The 22,928-nt window shown below is 36.4% G+C and overlaps 1 protein-coding gene across 4 annotated transcripts in view; it reads left to right on the top strand.

Moving 5' to 3' along the window:
- The window catches only part of LOC131666738 (RNA-binding protein 39), a 591,952-nt gene that overhangs the window by 253,162 nt on the left and 315,862 nt on the right, over positions 1-22,928 (top strand). For all 4 annotated transcript variants that reach the window (XM_058939621.1, XM_058939637.1, XM_058939627.1 and 1 more), the window contains one exon: positions 10,609-10,917. In XM_058939621.1, the coding sequence (XP_058795604.1) occupies positions 10,609-10,917 (309 nt within the window). The remainder of the gene's footprint in view (positions 1-10,608; positions 10,918-22,928) is intronic.

Here is a 22,928-nt window from a genome sequence, read left to right as displayed (position 1 = left end):
TCCTAACTTAGACGAAGAACAGTTATCGCGCGTGAAGAAAAAACTTAGTATTAGTTTTCTGCGCATCTTCAAAATGAAATTATCTTCTGCATTTTACAAAGAAAATGTATTTAGAAATAAAAATTGCCAGTGGTTATCAGAAAATGTTATTATTGATCTTAAAGAGGATGCCCCAAGTGGTGGCAGACCATCATTAGATAATTACGAAGGTAGTTCTACATCTATTAAGCGCAGAAAAATACTACTTCTGTCTGAAAGTTATTCAGAAGAAGAAATAAAACAGGCTTTTTATAAAAACTTAAGAGATTCTGGAAAGAAACATTTGATACATGTTATTGAATGCCTTTTAAACAATGAAGAATGCAACTTACTTACATTTACCGAAACTGAATCATTAGCTCTTATTGAGGATACAAAGTTATCTCGGTGGCAGTATGATACGATTCGAAAACGATCTAAAGAAATGAATGCAGATATTTTTATACCTTATAAAAAGCTTGCATAAGCAAAAGCAGAATGCTATCCTGTACCTTCAAGTATATTAATAACTGAGAAACACGTTTCCATTGATTTGCAAACTTTATTAGATCATACATGTAAGCGGTTACTACAAATACCTACTGTTATTTCTCTCATACCTAAAAATGTAACTGAAGTATCTCTTATGATGACTTGTAAATGGGGATGTGATGGTGCTTCTGATCAGAGTGAATATAAACAAAAATTTACTGATGGCACTACATCAGACAGTAGTATTTTTATGATATCTATGGTACCGCTTACATTAGAAGAAATTATACCAAATTTAAGAAAAAAAATTTGGTCTAATCCAGAATCTGGCTCGACTAGATATTGCCGAGTTATCAGTTTCGAATATATCAAAGAAACACCAGAGAACACTCTTGATAAAGTAGCTCGAATAAAATCTGAAATCAACGCTCTATCACCAACGTCACTAGAGATTGCTGGTATAAAAATTTATGTAAAGCACTCGCTGCATCTAACTATGATAGGTGGAAAAGTCGTACAGACATTAATAGATACACCTTCATCCGCATCTTGTGTAATATGTAAAGCAACACCATCACAAATGAATAATTTGAATGAGTTATCGAAAAAAACTGAGATACTTGATAATTTTAAATATGGCTTATCAAGTTTGCATGCATGGATACGATTTATGGAATGTATTCTTCATATAGCATATAGATTAGATTTCTGCAAGTGGACTGCAAAATCGATTGAAGAAAAAGAACAAATGAAATTAGCTAAAACTAGGATCCAAAAAATGTTCAAAGATAAAACAGGTTTACTTATAGATTACCCAAAACAAGGGACAGGATCTTCCAATGACGGTAATACTGCAAGAAGATTTTTTCGTGATCCTGACTTGGCATCCCAAATAACAGGTGTCGACAAACAATTAATCGTCAGATTTGGAATCATATTACAAACTATTGCATGTGGTATAAAAATTGACACCATGAAATTTAAGTTTTATGCAAAAGAAACTTTACAATTATACGAGGTGTGTTCAAAAAATAACGAGAATTTTCGTTTTATGAAAAAAATATTTATTTATTCATCTACATTAATGTTGTCGCCTTCAAAGTAGTCCCCTTCGGATACAATACACTTATGCCAACGCTTTTTCCAATCCTCGAAACACTTTTGAAACTCGATCTTTGTAATAGCTTTTAGCTCTTTCAGCGATTCGCTTTTAATGTCATCTATGCTTGTAAAACGACGGCCTTTTAATGTTCTCTTTATTTTTGGAAATAGAAAAAAGTCACATGGAGCCATATCTGGCGAATATGGAGGCTGAGGCATCGTTACAGTTTCGTTTTTGGCCAAAAATTCACGAACAAGCAATGAAGTGTGAGCAGGCGCATTATCGTGGTGCAAAAGCCATGAATTGTTTTGCCACAAATCCGGGCGTTTTTTTCGGATTGCTTCACGCAAACGACGTTGAACTTGTAGGTAGTACTGCTTATTGATTGTTTGACCTTGTGGCAAGAATTCATAATGCACTATGCCATTAAAATCGAAGAACACAGTGAGCATAACCTTCACATTCGACCGCACTTGTCGAGCCTTTTTCGGTCTTGGCGATCCAGAATGCCTCCACTGGGACGATTAAGCCTTAGTTTCGACATCATATCCGTAAACCCATGTTTCGTCACCTGTTATAACACGTTTTAGTAGTTCTGCATCGTTATTGACTTCATTTAGCGACTCCTGAGCAACTTCCATTCGCCGCTGTTTTTGTTCGAAATTCAACAATTTTGGAACGAATTTTGCTGCCACACGTGTCATACCCAAAACATTCGAAAAAATTTGATGGCATGAGCCAACTGATATGCCAACATCATCAGCGACTTCTCTGATTGTGATTCGGCGATCGTTCATAACCATTTCTTTCACTTTTTTCACGTTTTCATCGGTTGTTGATGTGCTTGGGCGTCCGGGTCGTTCGTCATCTTCAACGTTTTCGTGGCCATCTTGGAAACGCTTATACCACTTATAAATCCTTGCTTTACTCATAGCAGACTCACTATATGCCTTTGTTAACATTTGACAAACTTTACTACACTTTATTTCATTTTTTACGCAAAATTTAATACAAATTCTTTGATCCATTTTTTTTCACAAACGAAAATCGCCGAGCTCGAAAAAAACGTCTAACGTTAGTGGCTGCCACTTAAAAAGTAAGCAATGAATATTGCTGAAAATTTTATCGTACTTCAGGGGCATGTGTACCAACATAATAAAAAAAAATTTTATACAAGCGGACTCTCCAAACCCGCGAAATTTAAAAATTCTCGTTACTTTTTGAATACACCTCGTATATAAATTTATATAATTGGTACTATATGCCAGCATCTGTGCATAAGATACTTTATCGTGGAGATAAAATCATTGACCATTTTGCACTAATTCCAATAGGTTTATTATCTGAAAAATCTCAGGAATCTCGAAACAAGGACGTGAAGCATTACCGAAAGTTCAATACAAGAAAGTGTAGTAGAATCGCTACTAATACCGATTTGATTCATAAATTACTTATTTCATCTAATCCATACATCTCTAGTTTGAGATACAAAATGAAAAACACTAAACTTGAAATAGATAAGGCTGTAAAAAGTATGTTAATATTGGAATAATGGTAAATTATGATTACAAGAAGAACCTTTTTAGTTTTAATCAAGCACCCCAAACAGTGAGAGGCAAGGGGACTCACTTTAATCAAGCAGCCCAAAGGAAACAGTCCTTACTACGTCCACGTCGTTGTTTCTGGGTAGCGCTAAAAGTAAGATTAGCTCATTTAAAGCAACAGCTTCTGAGCACTTGTGAAAAATGAAATTTTAAAGTACAATTTCAGACTTAAAATTTCTCGCTCTTTTCGAATTCGGTGTCAAAATAGAGGTTTTCTATTAATAAACTCTGACCTTCAAATGACCTTGAAAATTATTCTAAATTGTTCTGGAACCATGCTTAGGAACGGATATGAAGTGGACATATATATGTTCAACTATATAGCTAAGGGGTTATGGATTTGGGGTTTAGAATTCATGGTTTCAGGGCTTAAGGTTTATGATTTACAAAAATAACGCTTCGTAGTTCTCTGACGAATTGAATTACCAATAATCTCGTTCAAGAAATTTTTAATTCCATCAAATATTGTTTCATCTAGGTGGTTTTGAACCAACCCGCCTCTATAGCTCCAATGTGCGGCGTACGAGAGACCGAATGGCATTCGTACGAACTGGAAATGCCCCAATCCGGGTACGGTAACGGCCGTGATAGGTCGAGATTCGGGTTTGAGTGGTATTTGGTGATATGCACTACTGAGGTCGAGTGTGGAGATATAGCGCGCGTTTAGTAAGCGCCTCAATATATCTTGCATAAACGGGAGAGGATACGCGTTTGGCTCGGTGACCTTGTTGACCTTCCTGAAGTCTATACAGAATCGATACGAGCCATCCTTCTTGCGTATCATAACCACTGGGCTCGACCAGCCGCTATCAGCTGGCTCGATCACCCCTTGATCTAACATCTCCCTTACCAATCTATGCATTTCTTGCTCGACCTTGTGTGATACTGGATAGCAGCGCTGCTTGATCGGTTTCGTATCACCTACCCGAATCTTGTGTTCAATGCCTGCCGCACATCCCAGTCCCACGGGGGCCTGCGATAAGGCCTCGCCGATGGTCCTCTGCAATATCGCCTGTTGAGAGGCTGTCACCTCGGCTAGTCCGATCGTAGCTAATCTTGGACCAGCCTCTAAGCTAGCTACCTCTAGCTTCATCTTGGTTTGTGATTTCTTGAACAGCAACGTATTACCGTCGGGGACAAGTACCGCTCTAAACAGTATAAAAAAATTCACTCCTAGGATACATTAATCAACGAGGGTTGGGAGGATAGCTACCCTCGTCGGCATTGTCATATTCTCCACGGTGAACGGCAACATGGCGTGACCAACGACCGTTAACTTACGACCATCCGGTAGTCCTGCCGTACCCGCGTGGGTGGTATCCAACCTGATGCCTAGCACAGACGCTATTTGCAGAGCATTACTACCCATTGCTGTGGTGGAAGCTCCCAGATTATAGAGAGCCCATATCTGGAAGTCTCCTATTTTCACCGGCAGCCACCAGCGCGTTTCCTGTTCCGGGGAATATTGCGAAACAGATTCGGCGGCTCCACAGCCTTGCTCTTTGCACACTATAGCGCTAGCCACTGTGCTCTCGCATGGTAAAGTGACGCCACTTGTCGTTCGAACCACCTTGGTTCGAACGATCGGAGTTTCCCCGGGGTTACTCTTTGACGGTTTATCTGCCGTTACCCGCGCCCCCGAGGGCGTGCGGGATCCATTCGCCACCACCTCGGCCGGTCTAGGGTCTTGGGCTTTACTAACGTCAATACCCTCTCTCTCCGTGTTCACTTTATCGCCACGTTCATCATTGGCGCCACTAGGGGAGTTCTCGCTCTCGTCGCTCGACACGCTCGCTACTATCGGTGCTGACTGTATTGGCGAAGACCGCGAGATCTCGTTTATGGGGTTTATTTTAGGGGATGAAGGAGTCGGGTCAACCCCACCTAACCACTCCTTTCCTCGTTTCCCTTATTGCATTGGGGACATTACTTTTTCCTGTACCCCAGTAACCCGCACTCGATGCACTTGAGTGGTTTGGAGAAGTCTCTCTCCCGTTTTCGAGGATTTTCCGGCTTCCTAGTGCGGTCTTCCGAGGTCAAGTTTTTCCCAACGAGGTTGTGCTTCATCCCTTCAGATATCTCCTTGAGAGATAATAGCACTTGGCTCAGTAGATCGGCGGGTGGAGCCATCATTTCGCCATCAACTGCCTCTAGGCTCGAACTAGGTGTCACCCCCGAGGGCGTCGGTGTGTAAACAACCTGGTGCGTCATCTTCTCGAGCACTTTCTCCATACGGTCCAACCTGTCGCTGGCCTCCGGCTTATCACTGGACATTGATGCCACTTTGCCTTTGCGGCCTTTTCTTCCATCGGTGCGAGGGTGGTATGCTAACTCCGGGTACAGAGTTGATTGTGGATCCGGTATCACCCGTTCTGCCTTTCTCTGGTGCAAGCTGTTCTGTGTCGCCGTGGCCAGCGCATTCAGGGTTCGTATGGAGCTCACTTTGGATCTCCGCACCTGGCCCTGAATGTCCAATTGGCAATCAGGCGTCATTTGGGGGTTTAGTCGCTTCATCAGGCCCATCATGTTGGCGATGTTCACGGGTTCGTCGGGGCCCTGGTATCGGCTCTCAATTTCCCTCATCCGACGCTGTTGCTGCTGCACGCTGATCCCAAACCATTCCCTTGCGTCCATCTCGAATTCGGCGTAGGAGAGCCATTCCTCCTTCATCGCCTCGTACCAGGCGAGGGCGGGACCGACGAGTGCTCCGATACCGTTAGGAGCATCTCGTCTTCCTTGAGTTCCGCGCCGTTCCTCTAGTTGTCCAGCCTAGACAGGAAGGTGTCAATACTCGCATTGCCCTCTCCTAAAAACTTCAGTTTCCATCCTCGGACAATGCGACCAACATCCCTTGTAGTCGACCAAGGATTTGTTGTCTGCTGAGATGATTACGTGCTCGGCGGGTTGTTATTCACTTCAGCATTAACTCCACTGAGTTGATGCTGTCCACCCTCTCCGAAAGGGAGCGTCCGGCGGGGGATCCTGCCGGTGGCCCCCGTGGGCCTCTGTTCGGGTCCAGCTGGAGTACTGTGAGGTAATCTGGTGTCGTAATAATAGGTGAAGGTATCTTGGAATACTACGCTCTTACGCGTGTTTTCTTGTTGTCGCTTTTCGCTAGAATTATTCGCATTATCTTACCGTACATTCCTGTTTTCGGCATTTTCCAATGCGCTCATTCTGGCAGATAGGTCGTCCAGTTGGCTCTTAACATTGCTGCAGTTGTTGTATATCTGGTCTAATACTTTCGTTAGACTCGACACGTTTACTCTTAACGAGTCTAGCAGCTCGAGCTTCTTCTCATTTTCTCTGGAGCGGAAAATGAGGTCTTGAATCATTACCGCAAATGCCGGCGGAAGTTGAAACTGGCTACCATCATTAGCCGTTATAGTAATATACTTATTACTGCTAGTACTTTCGCCGTCGTCCAGTACGTTTGTGATGTTTATCGCTGTTTCCTGAATCCGCAATATCACCTCTGCACTTTGCATTAGCTGGGCTAGTGGGTGTTCACCTTCTTATTCGGATGCTGTGTGTTCCGCGCATATGGATACTATGAGCTCCGAGCGTAGGACTGCTCTTCTTGCTGGACTGCTGTGTTGGTTGTCGACTTGTACGAAATCCGCCGCAGAGTAGTCGCCTAACTACCAAATTTGCAGTCGCCCAGCTCTCTAGAGCTTATTCCCGCTTGTCTTGAACTCCAAGTGTTCGAGGTATTCGTTTATTTCCTCGTCTTGGAGCGTCAACACCCAGTCTTCGACTTCTTTTTGAGTGCAGTCCATTGTCATCTGTTAGTTATGTTGCGACTAGTTTTTGTACAGATTTACACGCTTGTTTTACGGATGATGCGAGTTCGAGTGCTATATCTAATATTCACAAGCAAACACGCACAAATTTAGACTTTACTGGCCGATAATAGTCTTAACAACGGGTATTTAATGTTGTGTTTACCGAAAGATTCTTTGCTCGCTATTGCGCAATATAATGATCCTGCCTATCAGGCGCACTAACTGTTTGTTAGCGCGGCTGTGTTGGTTAGTATCTAAAATATTAGAACGAGCGTCTATATGCGTAGTCACCAATAACCGCAGCTATCAATATTCGAAAAAAATACATTTACGTTAAGACAACACTATATCAAATAAAACTATCAATTTGAGTTTCTTTTGTTTGAATGTTGCCGGTGTTAGTTTTCCCCGAGCCAACGGGTGTAATATTATTGATTTGTGGCAACTTTCAAAACTTATTGGTGTTTACGCTTTGGCTAAGAGTCGTTCGGTCGCACTCGCACGCGCTTACAACGACTGTTTACAAATTATCGTCGCGGCGGGCCTTCGCAAGCTAACTAACAGAGAGGCGATGTTTTCTATGTGGCTTTTAACTCAAAATGTGCACAACAACACTTTGATTGTCACCTAAATCGCTGGTTGACTAAGCGCAAGGTCAATGTTTAGAACCGGCATTTTGAACAATCATAAACGCTGTAGGTTCTTTTACGTTGGGCACCATGTAACGGGGTAGATATCCGTCTATTTAATTAAGCGCGCGATCGCATCGAAGAGCGCGCGGGATTACCTAAACGTTCAAATTCGAAAGTCGGAGAGCAGGAGGGAACGGGTGTCAGTCAACCAACTTTCTACTAGCGTGAAATAATAACATCAAAATTACAATCAATATCACATTAGAGATCGTTTATTCCCTCTTATTTCTACAGTTTGTTAGGCCCGCGTGTTTATGTTTACAAAGCGCGCGCGCGACAATAACATGTAGTGTCGGATTGGTCGCCGCACTTTGTTCACCGAGTTAATACATGCACGCTTCTTATGGAGTACGAAAAATTAGTCATTAGCAATCATAGCAGTCGCGAAATTAAGCTGGCCAGCTTACCTTATTAGCAGTCGCACGGAGCACGAGAGAAAAAGTTCGCACTCTAGTTGCGGCAAAGTCTGTCTTTGTCACGAGGTATCTCGCGTTTTCGGTTTCGCCCTCGATGGTAAAACCCCTCACTCACGCACACTAGCACGCACTCGCTCTGGTCTGATTCATGCATAGCTCCTGTCGATCCTTATCAGTTGACTCGTCTTAGCACTCCAAGAAAACTCGGGGAAAACTCTAATTGTCACTAGCAGCAGCTGAGTGTGCGGGTTCTAATCTTCAACTAGTTCATTTCCATACGTGCGCGTTCCGTCACGTCTTGTGCCGAATTCCCTCGTCACATCTTTTCCCAACCGATAGGTGCTGCCCCCGCAGGCAGCCGCATGGTTGGGCTGTCAGCGCTAATAAGACGTTTACCGTCACAATCTGTTGAATTCTCCCCATCATAATTATAATATGAACCCCTTGTGGGGTCTCTGATTTGATTATTTGAAGCATATGAAAAAATGAAAATAATTATGAAACAATGAAACAAATAAGAAAAAAATATAACAGAAAAAAAATACGTACCACCACAAAAACGCTTATTAGCAATTCGTACAGGATGTCTCATGAAATCATTTGAACTGCAGAGTAAATATTGATTTTAAAAAATTATTATATGCTACATTATTGTAGATAAATGTAACTATGTACTTACTCTTTCCAGGAATATTAAAAATTGTTTAATAAATGCCATTTTTTAAATATATTTTAGCTATGAACTATGAGCACAAGTAAGTGAGTTGTAGAACTACTGATGAATCAGTTTCGACGGAAAACTTTTTATAGTTAAATAACTTACCCTTTCGACAGGAAAAACCCTTCCGTCGACAAATGAAAATGCTCTTTGTAAAATACATCTCCTTCCAAAAGATTTCATATTTTTTGAAAAAAAAGGTTTAGAATAAATTTTTCAAATGTCGAAGTTCAAGTGTTGAAAAAAAGGATGAATAGAAAGTACGAGTAGATAGTACGATCACCCCAAAAAAATTTATAAGAAAAAATATATTCCATTTCATCAGATATAGCTAGCTTAGCTTGTGGTAGTATCGTTCAATTAGTAGGAACTAGCGGTCACCTAAGTAACTTCATTGCAAAAAAAAGCTATTCAAAAAAAGTGTGAACACAGAAAACGTGAGTTCAATTCCCCGGCGCATCCGTTTATTTTGAAAATTAGAAGCAGAGCCAAACGCATGATGAAGTATTCCCTATACTCATTGTTTAATTGAAAAATAACTATAATAATTAAAATGAAATAAATCTGGCTATAAATTTATTAATTCTAGTGATCAAAAACTACTTGAACTAGAGCACTAAGGTCTTTAGTCTCTAGGAACTAATCTGTCCTGAAATATACATATATGCTCAAACATAGGAATTTTCTACCGAGTACCCTATTACCTGTTAAAAAGAAATTGATCTGTCCATAAATTAATTCTACTGATCAAAAAGCTAGGGGCAAATCTGTTCTCAAACGTGCATATATGCTTAAGCATAGGGCTTAATTCCTAGGGACATATCTGTCCTGAAACATACATTGATTATCTATTACGAAATGACAAAACGGGCTTAATTTCTTCTAGTTGGTACAGGGCAATTTTAAATGATTATAGTTCCCGAAAAAAGGTGATAGAAAAAAATTTATCGAATCGATTGTCGATTTAAAAAAATTTTTATTTTCAATATTCCCTAATATAATTAATTAATAAATTTAATGATTTCGACCTATCACGATTGAAAATAACCTTGAAACCTCGAACATGACTTTCAAGGTCAAAGGTAAGACTACAGGAATATGTCCTCCTCAAGTTGCGTAAACTTGGTCTGACTCATTTTTTGCTTGACTATAGGCTTGCCTAAGCATTCAAGTGGAAAGTATAAAAAAAAAAAACTGATCTCTACATAATCTTGTAAGGCAATCCGACCCCGACTATGTTACCTTATTTTTAGGTAAAAATTCCTGCTTTTCCTCAGTCCGAAGTAAAAAATAGGGGTTTTCATTTAAAAAACAAATTTGACCTTGAAATGTCTTTGAATATGACTTCCATGGTCAAACGCAAGGTTGGAAATCAAAATAAGTCCCCCTTAAAGTCAAGCAACTTCTACCCTACATATATCTTGTGAAAATTCACCTAGACGAAGTAATGTGGGTGCATTTTTAATAATAGCCTTTCCTGTATAACTAAAGAAAAGAATCACAGATTTTTATTCGCATTTTAGGAAAAACTTCATTAATAGATTCAGCAGTTTCTTCAATTTGAATTTTAAATAAAATATTTGTTATTTACGAGAAAAGTATGAAACCAGTACATGATTTTCAATCATATTATTAAAAGCAATAATAACACTGATTTTCATAGTTTAATTCTGAGGAAGATATGTCAGTTTCTTGATAATCAATAAAATAGTAAAAAATTTGAAAATGTTCAACAATATTCAGATAATGATTTATGTTTCAATTGAACTATTTGATTTCAGCAAGAATAAACATCGTTCTCGATCTCGATCGCGATCGAGAGATCATCGAGATAAAGAGCGCAAGGACCGGGATAAAGATAGAAACAAAGATAAAACTCGTGATAGAGATAAAGACCGTGATAGAAGGCGTAGATCTCGTTCAAGAGATAGACGAGATCGTGATCGAGATAAAGATCTTGGAAAAGATCGTGACAAGCGGAATAAAGATCGTGATAGAGATCGTGATAAGAGAAGAAAACGTTCACTTACACCAATAACACTACCTCGAGTTCGACAAACATTTGGAAAAGCGGTCAGTCCAATAAGAATGTAAGTTATTGTTTTCGATGACATTATGAGTTTTGTTAGTTTTCAAAATATTTATCAAATAAGACAGTTGTTTTTATAAATAGTTTTAGGTTTACAATTTAAATATGGTAAATTATTAAAAAATGTACGAGAGTCGTTCAATAAGTCCGTAAACTTAAATGAAAAAATATTTAAATAATTCTAATTTATTTCTCAACATATTTCTCTCTTAACTCTAGACATTTATTATATCAGTATTCAAGGTTTTTTTATGCCTTCTGAAAAATTAATTTTTATCAAATCCTTTTTTATCCTCGAATTACTCAGATTTGTCAGAGCCATCTCTTCGTTGGATGAAAATCTTTTACCCGCAAGGAAAATTTTCATGTCAGAAAACAAAAAATAATCGGAATGGGCCAATACTGGAGAATATAATGGATAAGGAATTGTTTCGTAGTGTAAATTAAATAATTTTGCCAATGTAATGGAACTCTTATGAACTGGTAAATTGTCGTGGCGGAAAAGAATTTTTTTTGCTAGATGAGGACTTTTAATATGGCATCAAATTGGTCTAACAAGGCATAATATTCTTCTGTAATAGTTTTTCTACTCTGTAGATAATCGATTAATATTATACCGCTTGAGTCCTAAAAAATTGTTGCCAGGACTTTTCCGACTGATCATATCGTTATCCCTTTTTTCGACCCAGTCCACATTTTCAACAGATTTTTCGTTTCGTATAATTTTTATAATAATGAATCCATATTTCATCAACAATAACGTAGCATTGCAAAAACTCCTTTGGATTACCTTCCTTTGGAAACATTGCTCAGATGCAACCACACGAGTTCACTTGTTATCAGCTGTGAGCAAGCGTGGCATCCATCTTCCAGACAACTTTCTTATGCCTAAACATTCATGTAAAATGTTCTATGTGCATTCTACTGAAGTATTAAGAGCCTCACTAATCTCACGCACTTTCAATCGATAATCAGCGAGTACAATATCATGAACTTTATCAATCATGTCTTGACTAGTCACCTCTTTTAGGCGGCCAAAATGCTCAGTATCACTTGCGCTCCTACGGCCACAACGAAATTCCGTAAATCACTTTGGAACCATGCCATGTGATGGAGCAGTCTCCATAATATTTTCTGAAGTTTAAATAAATAGCGATAATATCATCATCTTCCGAAAAGTCACGAACTTATTGAACGACCCTTGTATTATAACGGTTCAGTCTGATTTATCTTGTTTTCGCTTTCTACTGCGCCAAAGCAACCCGTCACACATTCGAAAACTGAGGAAAGGTGTTATTAAAACAACGGCGCTACTTCAATTATACGCGTGAATGTGTTAGGGTAATTTATCAAAATAAAGACCATTTAAGAAACGTGATGTCATGGGAAATTTATTGTTTTCGATGCAAAATCAATAATTGAATGTTTTTCAAACGAAGAAAGCATTTTTTCGGTAAATTTCAATGTGCTTATCTCGAATTTCAACTTATTATGATCATGTAATACGTATTTGTTAACTTAATTCAATTTGCAACTAAATATCACTAGTAATTTTGCAATAAATAAATAAAATATTCGAATTTGAATATACAACAGTGATCCTAGCAGATTAAGAAAGATAAGCAAGAATTTGACACTTTGATAACTGATTTATAACAGAGTTATCAATAAATAAAAAATTTATAATTTATTTATTTATATTATTATATGAAAAAACGATATATAAAAATGAAAGAACAATATATAAATTTTATAATGATAATTATAAATTAGTGATATGCTAATAAATGAAGGTACTTGTCTAATGATCCATGTAAAACTCTTATATATTTACATTATGTTTTATTTATGTACTTTCTGCTTGCAGTTTCTCATTCTTCTTTTACTGTTGTCATCTTAATGTCTTTTATAATTATCTTATTTGTTACGAGCAAGGCTGCATTCACGATGGCTCTTAGGATTTTATTATGGCATCTTTCAATAATGCCTGTATTTGATTTTGTTGCCAAGCCCCACAATTGTATTCGACAAGTTCATGTTAGTTTAATTTTGCATCCATATATTAACAGTTTATAATTAATTGAAAATTTTGATTTTCTGCCTAACAATTAGTAGAATTTTCGTTACTGTATATTGAGTTGCTTCCACTTAATCCACATATGGTCCCGCCACTTTAATGTGCGGCTTATTTTCTTGTGGAATCGGTAGATTTTTTATATTTTATATGAAGTGGGAAGGCGAGTTTCTTTTTTCAACGTTACAACAAATATATAACACAATATAACACAAATATATAACAAAAATATATAACATAAATATATAAAATATATAACACAAATATACAACAATATAACAGTTACCTGTATTGATTTTACTTTGTTGATCGTTTTCCTCCATTTTTCGAACTAAAGTTAGCCCATTTCTAGAAATTTCTGCATTTAAGTCTCTAAACTTGTGTTGTTATAAAATGTGATATTATTATTGCTGAGTCATCTGCATAAGCGATATATTCTATAGTTGGAAGATCATAGGTATAAATTAAATATAATAACCGACCTAGAACACTGTCTTGGAGGATAGCTGCTTCTATAATTTTATATAGTTTTATAGTTGCATTATGTATTTTAACTTTTAAAGTCCTACTGTTTAGATAAAAATTAAAAGTGAGTAAATATTTTCAGATAAGGTTCTATTTTGAGTTTTAATAATAAACCGAAATTTGATACGATTTGTCTGTTAGTCGTTTCGAGCATAATTCTTTGATGACTGTAAAGTCATTTAATTCAGTTAATTTATTTAAATCAGAGGACAATAGGTAGGTTCATCCTTGGGTATTGGTATTAAAATTTCCGCTTGTGTTACTGAATACAGAAAAACTTTTATTGGATTTGGAAAAACAAACTTGATCCCCAACATTCATATTTCGCGTTATAGTTACCTACTGTGATAAATCAGTGTCTCAAACTGTTGAAGTTTTTTTCGTTTTGTTTTTTATTAATAGAATGTCTATAGGAACAATATATGGCACAGATCATAAACGGAATTTTCGTATCTTCAACTGTAACATTAGTAGCTTCTAGGTAGTTTTATTTGTACGATTCGTTTACGTGATTTTTAATTATATTTTTAATAATAATTGCTGTTCTTCGTATGACTTATTGTCAGAGTAGTTTGAATTATATATAGAATTTAAAAAAATGTTGTGTGTGAAGTGAGTTTCGGATATTAATATTATATCAATAATCAATATTATTAAAAAGATTTTTAGTTCAAGACTTCGTTGAATAATCCGTTTGCGTTCCAAACTGCTATTTTAATTTTAACTGAGTTCATTCGATTTTATTTATAAACATTGTAATCAGATTTAGAATTGTATCCATTATGTTCATGAGTTGCATCATCATAGTTTCCATCTAGCTAATATTTTTGAACGTTGGTTAAGCCTGTTTGTTTAGATTTCTCTTACGTTTTGAAATCATTACCGTTTACTGGCTGTGCATATAAGAGGTGTGGCCTAGCGTTATTTTCGTTAATTAGAATTTTTCGCGGTAACTGTTTTGATCATAATGATGGAAATAGTTTTTGTTGCAGTAGTTTTTTCGCAATATATTATTTGTAACTTGCTACATAATTCTCGTTGCAGTTTACACGTGTACCTTCTTTTATTTTTGTCTGAATCGAAAATTCGCCGATAAGATAGTTTCCTATGCATATCCTATGCATATAGTTTCCTACGCAAACGGAAATTTTAGTGTTTGGTGTGGCCAAGTTCCTGATATTGAGTACGTTGGAGAATGTTTCTCCATTTACATAGCGGTTCGAAACTAATAATTTGATTTTATAGTCTTATAATTTGTTTTGTTATTCTGTGTTCAACATCTGTAATTTTAATAAAATTATGATGATCATATTTAATTTCTATTTTTAGTTCGTTTATACTTACCGATGATTGCATGTTTTTTAGATCTCTCTATATGACTTATTTTCTTCACTCTAAAACATATAGAATAAGGTATTTTTACTTTTTAATTCTTTAACGATTAGAACGAATAGTTCTGAATTTCTTGTTTGTATTTTAATTTTTGTAATTGAAGAGTACTTTGATAGTATAATTGTTTTTTCGACCTTATTAAGTAGTTCTTTTACAGAGCATTTATTTATTACACGCCACTTCGCTGGGCGGCGATCTTCGTGTTGCTTTTTTTTTGTGGTATAGTGAGTTTTGAGGTTTCGTTGGAGATATTTTCGTTATTTATTTATATATAGCTAGTATTTTAAAGAGGTTTTTCGTTTAAACTGATGCATTTGGTAGGCCGAGCTAGTAATCCTACATGCTTGTTTGTATTTTCTTAATAATATTATTTTCTATAAGGCTGCTCCTGTTTCTTTTATTTCTTGCTGTTTTATACTTACAAAGTTGTTTCTTTCTTCCTTGTTGTTTCTTTCTTCCTTGTTTTTTCTGGCAATGTATGTCCAGATATTGGCCGTGTACTTATTTATATTTATCTATAAATGTCGAACTATTGCACCTGTAATTTGATTTAATTACTTATATTTAGGGACACTTTACAACTAATTAGTATATAACAGATAGATTAAAGCCAAAAAAAGTTAGGCGTACTTCTTTCTGTGTAAAGTTGTTGTTTTTATTGTTTTTTGATTGATTTTTGATTGTTTATAATAAATTAGATTCTTTAAAAGTCTGTTACAGATTTTAGAAAATTAATTTTTATTTAAATACTACATTATTTATCACTATCACAAAAATGCACGTATAAAATTTGAAGTCTTCATATTAATTAGAAAAGTTATAGAAGTGATTTAGTGGAATGATGTCGCGCCGAGGGATTGATGATTAAGCATATGTTTATGAATGACTTTCGTGAAAGCTGTAATGCGGTACATTACAAGGCTTTGCCTGAGAGTGTTGCATTATTTGCAACACCTCAGGAAAGTTATCCCCGACCCTTACTGCCCCGTAAGCAGCCTATAATATTAACCTATACTCGCCCAAATTCAAACACTGATTATTTTCCATATCCGTTCACCTAAACCGGAGAAATCGACGAAACAAGTTGACGAACGCGATCCGCAGGATGCTCGAAAAATGGAGCGCACTATAAGAAAAAGAGAGCGCACTATGAGAAAAAGAGAGCGCACGCACACACACACTCACGATCACGTGTTGCCGGCCGAAGAGAAAACACGGAAAACTTGACTGGGGAATGCAGCGGAAATGCATGTTGATGATACATGCAGGCCCGTTACACTTCCAGACACTAACACTGACACTTGGAGAACGGTGGCACACCTGGGGTGATCGGAAAATCGCCGATGAAGCGGCAGCCGGCAATCAGCTGTGTCAGGCTGCTGCGCACCATCGGCGACATCCTGAACGACACACACACATACACTGCTTTTGACCACTAGTGGCACCAGGTGACACACACATACACCATATAACCGAAAAGGGAGCCCCCAGGAGGCGCTCCAAAGATCGGTACCGAGACACGATGTGCACGCATGAGAGAGCGTTTTTTTTCATATTTATTTGAAAAGGCTTTTTCACTGCTCTTCGCCGATCTAGGTTTCAGTTTTATTTTACTTTTATTTATTTTTAAATGCCCTTTGTCTAGTCTTAGTTTATTTTTAGAATTGATATACCTATAATTCCATTATAAGAAATGGAAAATTCTTCCGGTACAACAAAAAAATCAAATAACAGCCCGTAATATTCAGTTTTATTAAGCCTATTGTTTCCATAGTTTTTTCTGTAATTCCTGATAATGAAATTTTCTTCGTGTTTATTATTGTGTGTGACGGCGGGCAAAATTATTTCAACTTTCAAATTTCAAGGGAATAATTTTTTCTTAGTATTAAGACTAACGGCAGAGTTGTAACCGTTTCCCATGAGCTGTGGGAACCGAGTAAAGTGTCGCAGGGAAATTTTCCTTGACAATCTCCAAACGGCAGTAAAATCTATAGTCCAAAGGCCATAGCCGACTTTCTATAGTGATTTGAGCCCTAAGCCGTTTTTTGAAACTAATTACGGGACTTTGTTTGGTGTGATTTGAAACTTCGACTTACCAATTTTCAGCCCTCAAGATGCCTTAGAAGTGCGGAAAATTGAAAAAAAAACGATTTTCGGCACTTTTTTCACGTTTTGGCCTGTAACTCAACCGGAAATAATATTTTCCGGCAAATCTTTTTTAGATTTACTTCTGAGAAATTTCCCTAACAAAAACATGTATTTGCCAAATTTTTCTGATGCTTTGAAGCTCACAAAAACGTTTTATTTAACAAAAAATGCGATTTTTTTGCTTTTTTTCCGATTATTTCTCATTTTTCGGCTAGAAGCTTAAACGCCGCATTCTGGAGACCTATTTCATTCGATTCCTCGGTAAAAAATACATAAGAATATATCCCGAAAATCGGAAAATTTTTGGTGCGAATTATACTTTCAAACAGAAATATAACGTAGAATCATAACTATCGTCAATTCCGTAGCCTATAACTTAGCCGCTACCCAATATTTGTCTACTTTTTTTTAATTTTACATATAAGAATTTTTTCTTATATATTTATGCTCTAACTTTATTTATCTATTTATTTATTTATTTATTTTTATTTATCTTTTCTTATATATTTATTCTTTTTTTGAAACTATTAGAAGTCCAAAAAAAAACTTTATGTTAAGAAAAAATTTTATTATCCCTCATTTTTCTTGTTGTTTCCTTATTTTTGGCACGATACGAACCTTAGGCAACATCGAGATCTGTTTCATTCGATTTCTTGATAAATAAAAAGCTACATAGAAATATGTCTTAAAAGTAAAACAATTAATAATGCCAGTCATACTTTATAATACAAACATAACATGAAATCGCTACTATCGTAGATTCATTCTAGCTTCTAGTTCAGCTGTAGGTAAATACTTTAGCTAAAATACTAAATTCAATGTTCTAATAATGTACAAGATTTCAAGGAAATGAGGAAATGTCTTTATCATGGAAATGAGTATCAATTCTGTTGATATATATTTTATTGTACCAATAAATATTTTTCATTGCACGTAATAAGAGGCTTAGAATATCATTGATGGTATAATTATTTTTTTACACAGGCAGAAAGAAGATCCGCAATTCGTGAAAAGTTTATTTACGCTTATAAAGAATTTGAAAACAATGGTACTCGATGACTTTCTGAGAAAAAAGTTCTCTATATAAGACGATTTCATTTGTAGTAAATCAAATTTATTTATGACAAAATCAAATCTCAATTAATATGTCCGTTTTTTTCATGGCGTTTCTTAATCACTATCATAATCTTCTGGATCGATACTTTCATCCAGTTCCTCTGAAAAATCATTCGGGTTACTCTCTTTATCGATATCATTCTCTGCTGTCGACAAATCCACGCCTTCTTATCTCAATAATGTAGTGAGTATTTCTGCTGGCCTGAATATCTTACTTTCATATCTTTCACAAGATAAATAATATATCACAGCAGCAGCATGACAACAGCAACCAACCGTTCTCAATCCATTAGGGCAACTGCAACGGTATCTCTGAGTGCCATTGGGTCCATATGTATGAGACTTATATTCTATATAACACTTATATGTTGTCCTGTTTACATGGTGTGATCTTACTAAAACCATAAGAATATTCTTATGAGCTTTGAGACATTTCAATTGTAGTTCTCCCTGGTCGTCAAACATCTCAGCTAAATATGAAATTGCCATAGAAAGCTGCTAGATTCCGGAAAACAGTATTTTTAGATCTCGTTCAGACATTTCTGAGAAGTCGTCAAGACCGCTTGCACTCAATTTTTGAAACGATGTCGTTCTGCGACTCCAATTTGCCTTCGCTACTTCATCGGCAAGGGTGTTTTCAGTGTATGCAGGATTCAGCATTTTATTCATTATCTCATCACTGATACTATCATCCGTTGCAAAACGTTTACCGAATTCATTGTTCAAGTAACACGCAAGTCGGCAGAGTAACTTTGCCTTTAATAGCAATTTATTATCAAAGATATGATGCAGCAATTTGAATTTCAATTTGAGCTAATCGTGGACTGTTTCGATCACCCATCGTAACTTTGTAACAATGCGCGACTTATTTGCTTCTGTGGTGGTAAGTTGGTTTCTTTTACCTTTCAAAGCTGGCATCATCACAATGAACTTTTTCTCCTTTAATATTTGAACAACATCTCGGAATCCTCTATCTACGATAATAATGTCACCTTCTTTCATTAACTGGAATACACTATTTGGATTTTCTAAAACTTTTTTCATCATCTCTGCATCATTCTTGGTACCTTCAAAAGGACCGCAGATATCCACAACAAAACCGTCAGAAGTGCTAATGATGAATGGTTTAATTAAAGGCATATTTTTTTGCCCTGAATATGCATGTCGCTGGAATTCATTATTTAGGCTTTTCTGATGTTTTATTGGGAGTACAAATAGAAAACCGCCGTTTTCCCATAGGTGGCGTCAGCATTGCACGTCGGTAAAAAATTGTTAACAGGAACGTTACATAGCCAGCTGAGGCATTTGTCAACAACTCTTCATCACCTCGCTTGTCTATTTTTACTGTGCTTTGTTTTGTTCGTGCGCAAAAATGGCAAAATTCGAGCCGAACAGGAGACATTTGCGGGAAGTGTTGCTTTTTGCATTTCATTCGGGAAAAAATGCAGCTGAGGCGCGTCGAATGATTGTAGAAACTTATGGTAACAGCTGCATTAGTGAAAGAACGTGTCGGGAATGGTTCCAAAAGTTTAGAAATGGCGAGTATGACGTAGATGACAAGGATCGTCCCGGACCCGTAAAAAAGTTCGAGGATGCGAAATTGGAGGCTTTGCTGGATGAAGATTCTTGCAGAACGCAACAGGAACTTGCAGATTTATTGGGCGTAACTCAGCAAGCCGTTTCCCATCGCTTGAAATGCTTAGGAATGATCCAGAAAGTGGGATGTTGGGTGCCGTACAAGCTGAAGCCGAGGGACATCGAACGGCGTCTTATCACGTGCGAACAACTCCTCCAATGGCAAAAAAGGAAGGGTTTTTTGCATGGCATTGTGACCGGCGATGAAAAGTGGATACACTATGACAACCCAAAGCGGAGAAAATCGTGGGGTCTTCCCGGCCATGCATTAACTTCGACAGCGAAACCAAACATTCATGGCTCGAAGCTGATGCTGTGTATTTGGTGGGACCAGCTTGGCGTAATTTACTATGAACTCCTGCAACCACGCGAAACCATCACAGGAGCCCTCTATCGGACGCAATTGATTCGTTTGAGTCGAGCGTTAAAGGAAAAACGCCCAAAGTACGCGGAAAGGCACGACAAGGTCATATTTCTGCATGACAACGCTCGGCCACATGTTTCCAAGGTCGTGAAAACATACCTGGAAACTTTGAAATGGGACATCCTATCGCACCCGCCGTACTCTCCTGACATCGCCCCTTCTGATTTCTACTTGTTCCGATTGATGACGCATGACCTGGCCGAACTGCACTTTCGTTCTTACGAAGAAACCAAAAATTGGATCGATTCGTGGATCGCGTCAAAAGACGAACAGTTTTTTCGAAGAGGAATTCAGAAGCTGCCAGAAAGATGGGAAAAAGTTGTGACTAAGGATGGAAATTATTTTGAAGAATGAGATTGTAACGAGTTTTTTACAATAAAGCCTCAAATTATTAGAAAAAACGGCGATTTTCTATTTGTACTCCCAATACATAAGTGCCATCAAATATTAAAGCTAATTCGTCGCCTGTTAGTTTCAATAACCGTAGAGCATCTCGGAATGTATGGTTTTCAATCAAATTTTTTCTCATTCCATCGCATTCTTCTTCAGACATATAGTTCTTTACTCCAAAGCCTGTTGGCAAAATATTTCTTTCAAATGATGTTATGACATTATCACAGATTTCAGATACTAATTGATCATTATCGCATTTGAAAACAGTTGCGATGTTATTATTTGATGCTCCATTTCTCATTTTGAATAGAAAAGTTATCAGAGCTTCAATAACTGTCCGATTTTATGAACTCTTAAGCGATTTCAAAGATAAACTCAATTTTTGTAAGTTATGAGGACTCAAACCTGTCAGAGCTTTCAAACGATCATCGCTCAAGTGGAATGTGTCAGCTTCGTTTAACAACGACTTATTGCTTTCGACTGTTAGTCCTTGCATCAATTTTGTTATTTCATCAACAGGTACGTCGGAATTTTTTGAAATTATCTGTAGTTTGTTTAGATCATTTTGGTAAATCCTGTCGTTTAAGATATGGTCTGGACAAATACGTGCCCCAGTGGGTATGTAAACTTGCAATGTTCTGTAGCAGTGCAACCTAGCTTCAACTGGTACACGAGATCTATTATCATCCTTACCACTAATGATGCAAAATTTTTCTGATAAGGTACACCGTGGAATTGGCAAAGAAACACATTTGATTTCAGGTGGTATGCAATTTTGCGCCAAAAACGTCGTATCTGATCCGGAGGACTGTGACGAATGTGACAACGTTTGAGAATCAATAAATTGGCTTCCTGAAGTTATATGATCAATTGGATTTTTAGAAGATAAAGCGCTAGCTTGATTTATGCTAGATTTGCTTCTAGTAACAGGCAGCGCGGGTTCTTGAGTATCCGATTCAATTGGATTAGTAAATGTTTTATCCAAGTTTTTGCTTTCGACTTTTTGTTTTTTTTGCACGTGAAATACAACTATCTTTATGCATTTTTTGCAAACATATGAACCTACCTCTGCTTTGATGGACATCTGATTCAAAACTTCAGTAATTTCTTCTGCATTAGAAATCAACTTTGCAGTATTCATTGCAAACTTACGTAAAGCGATCTCACAGCAGTATCCTATAAAAAAATTTCATATGTGTACCAAACTTTAATTTTGGAAAATATTAATAACAATCCCGCTAATTTTTTTACTTCTGAATCATAAAGTAAGAGAACATGTTACAAGTAATCAGATATTTCTGCTCAAAATTGTATTTATTTATTTAAATCAAAATAATCAAAAATGATTGAAGTTCGAGAACTTAATTGCAGTTGATTTAAAGAATTACAATTATTAATCGAACACATCCAAATTTTAACTTTGGTTAATCACACCATATTTCACTAAGCATTATTTACTTAGTATCTTATAATCTCGTTCAGTAATATTACTTATTTTCAACAAATTGAGAACATACATACAGCATATATTATAAATTCACTGAAAGTGAAAATGACCGTAACTCTTCATGAATATATTGTGAAAGCTATTAATTTAAAATAAATGTTTACAAAATACTTGAACTTAAACACTAAACAATTAGAGTAAATGATAATTTTGATTTGACTGATGTTATTATATTGAAATTTTTAATGAAAAAATTTATTATAAAATCATTATAAAATCTTTATAAAAATATTGGAACTCATACGATATGGTTTATAATATGGTTGAAATGTATATCGATGATAAAAAAAAATAACAGTTTTTCGTAACAAAACTTTCGTAACCAGTGATTTAGACAATAGTATAAATATACGGTATAATTTTAATCATTTAAATACCTTATTTATAATTTTTACCAAATATTTGTGTTCAAAATTAAATTAAACAGCTTTTGTTATATATTATTTTTATATAATATATTCGTACAATTTATTTATAGTTTAGTTTATTACAGAATCAATTTTGAAGAGTAAGTTAAAGTAAATATATATTGCTGTGTATATATTAATAGATTATTAGTAGAGTTCATCCCAAAATTATATTTGAACTATATAACTTCAAATGTATTGCATCTACTTTGCAATAATTCGTTGATCTTGTTTTTCAGTCATTTTTGACAATATCAAAATCCAATGAACGCGAAAAAGGCACTGTAAACAAAGACACGCTGCGCATGAACTATACGTCCGGCAGGTGTCAGTAAGTAACCAATAGATTCGTGAGGCTTTACTGTTGACGTTTCTGTCCGGTAGAGGTCGC

The sequence above is a fragment of the Phymastichus coffea genome, unplaced genomic scaffold, assembly GCF_024137745.1.
Source record: "Phymastichus coffea isolate CEN01 unplaced genomic scaffold, Cenicafe_Pcof_1.1 PCOF00004, whole genome shotgun sequence".
In the NCBI taxonomy this organism is placed as follows: domain Eukaryota; kingdom Metazoa; phylum Arthropoda; class Insecta; order Hymenoptera; family Eulophidae; genus Phymastichus; species Phymastichus coffea.
The sequence above is the reverse complement of the archived record's forward strand: the minus strand, read 5'-3'. Positions and strand labels throughout refer to the sequence as shown.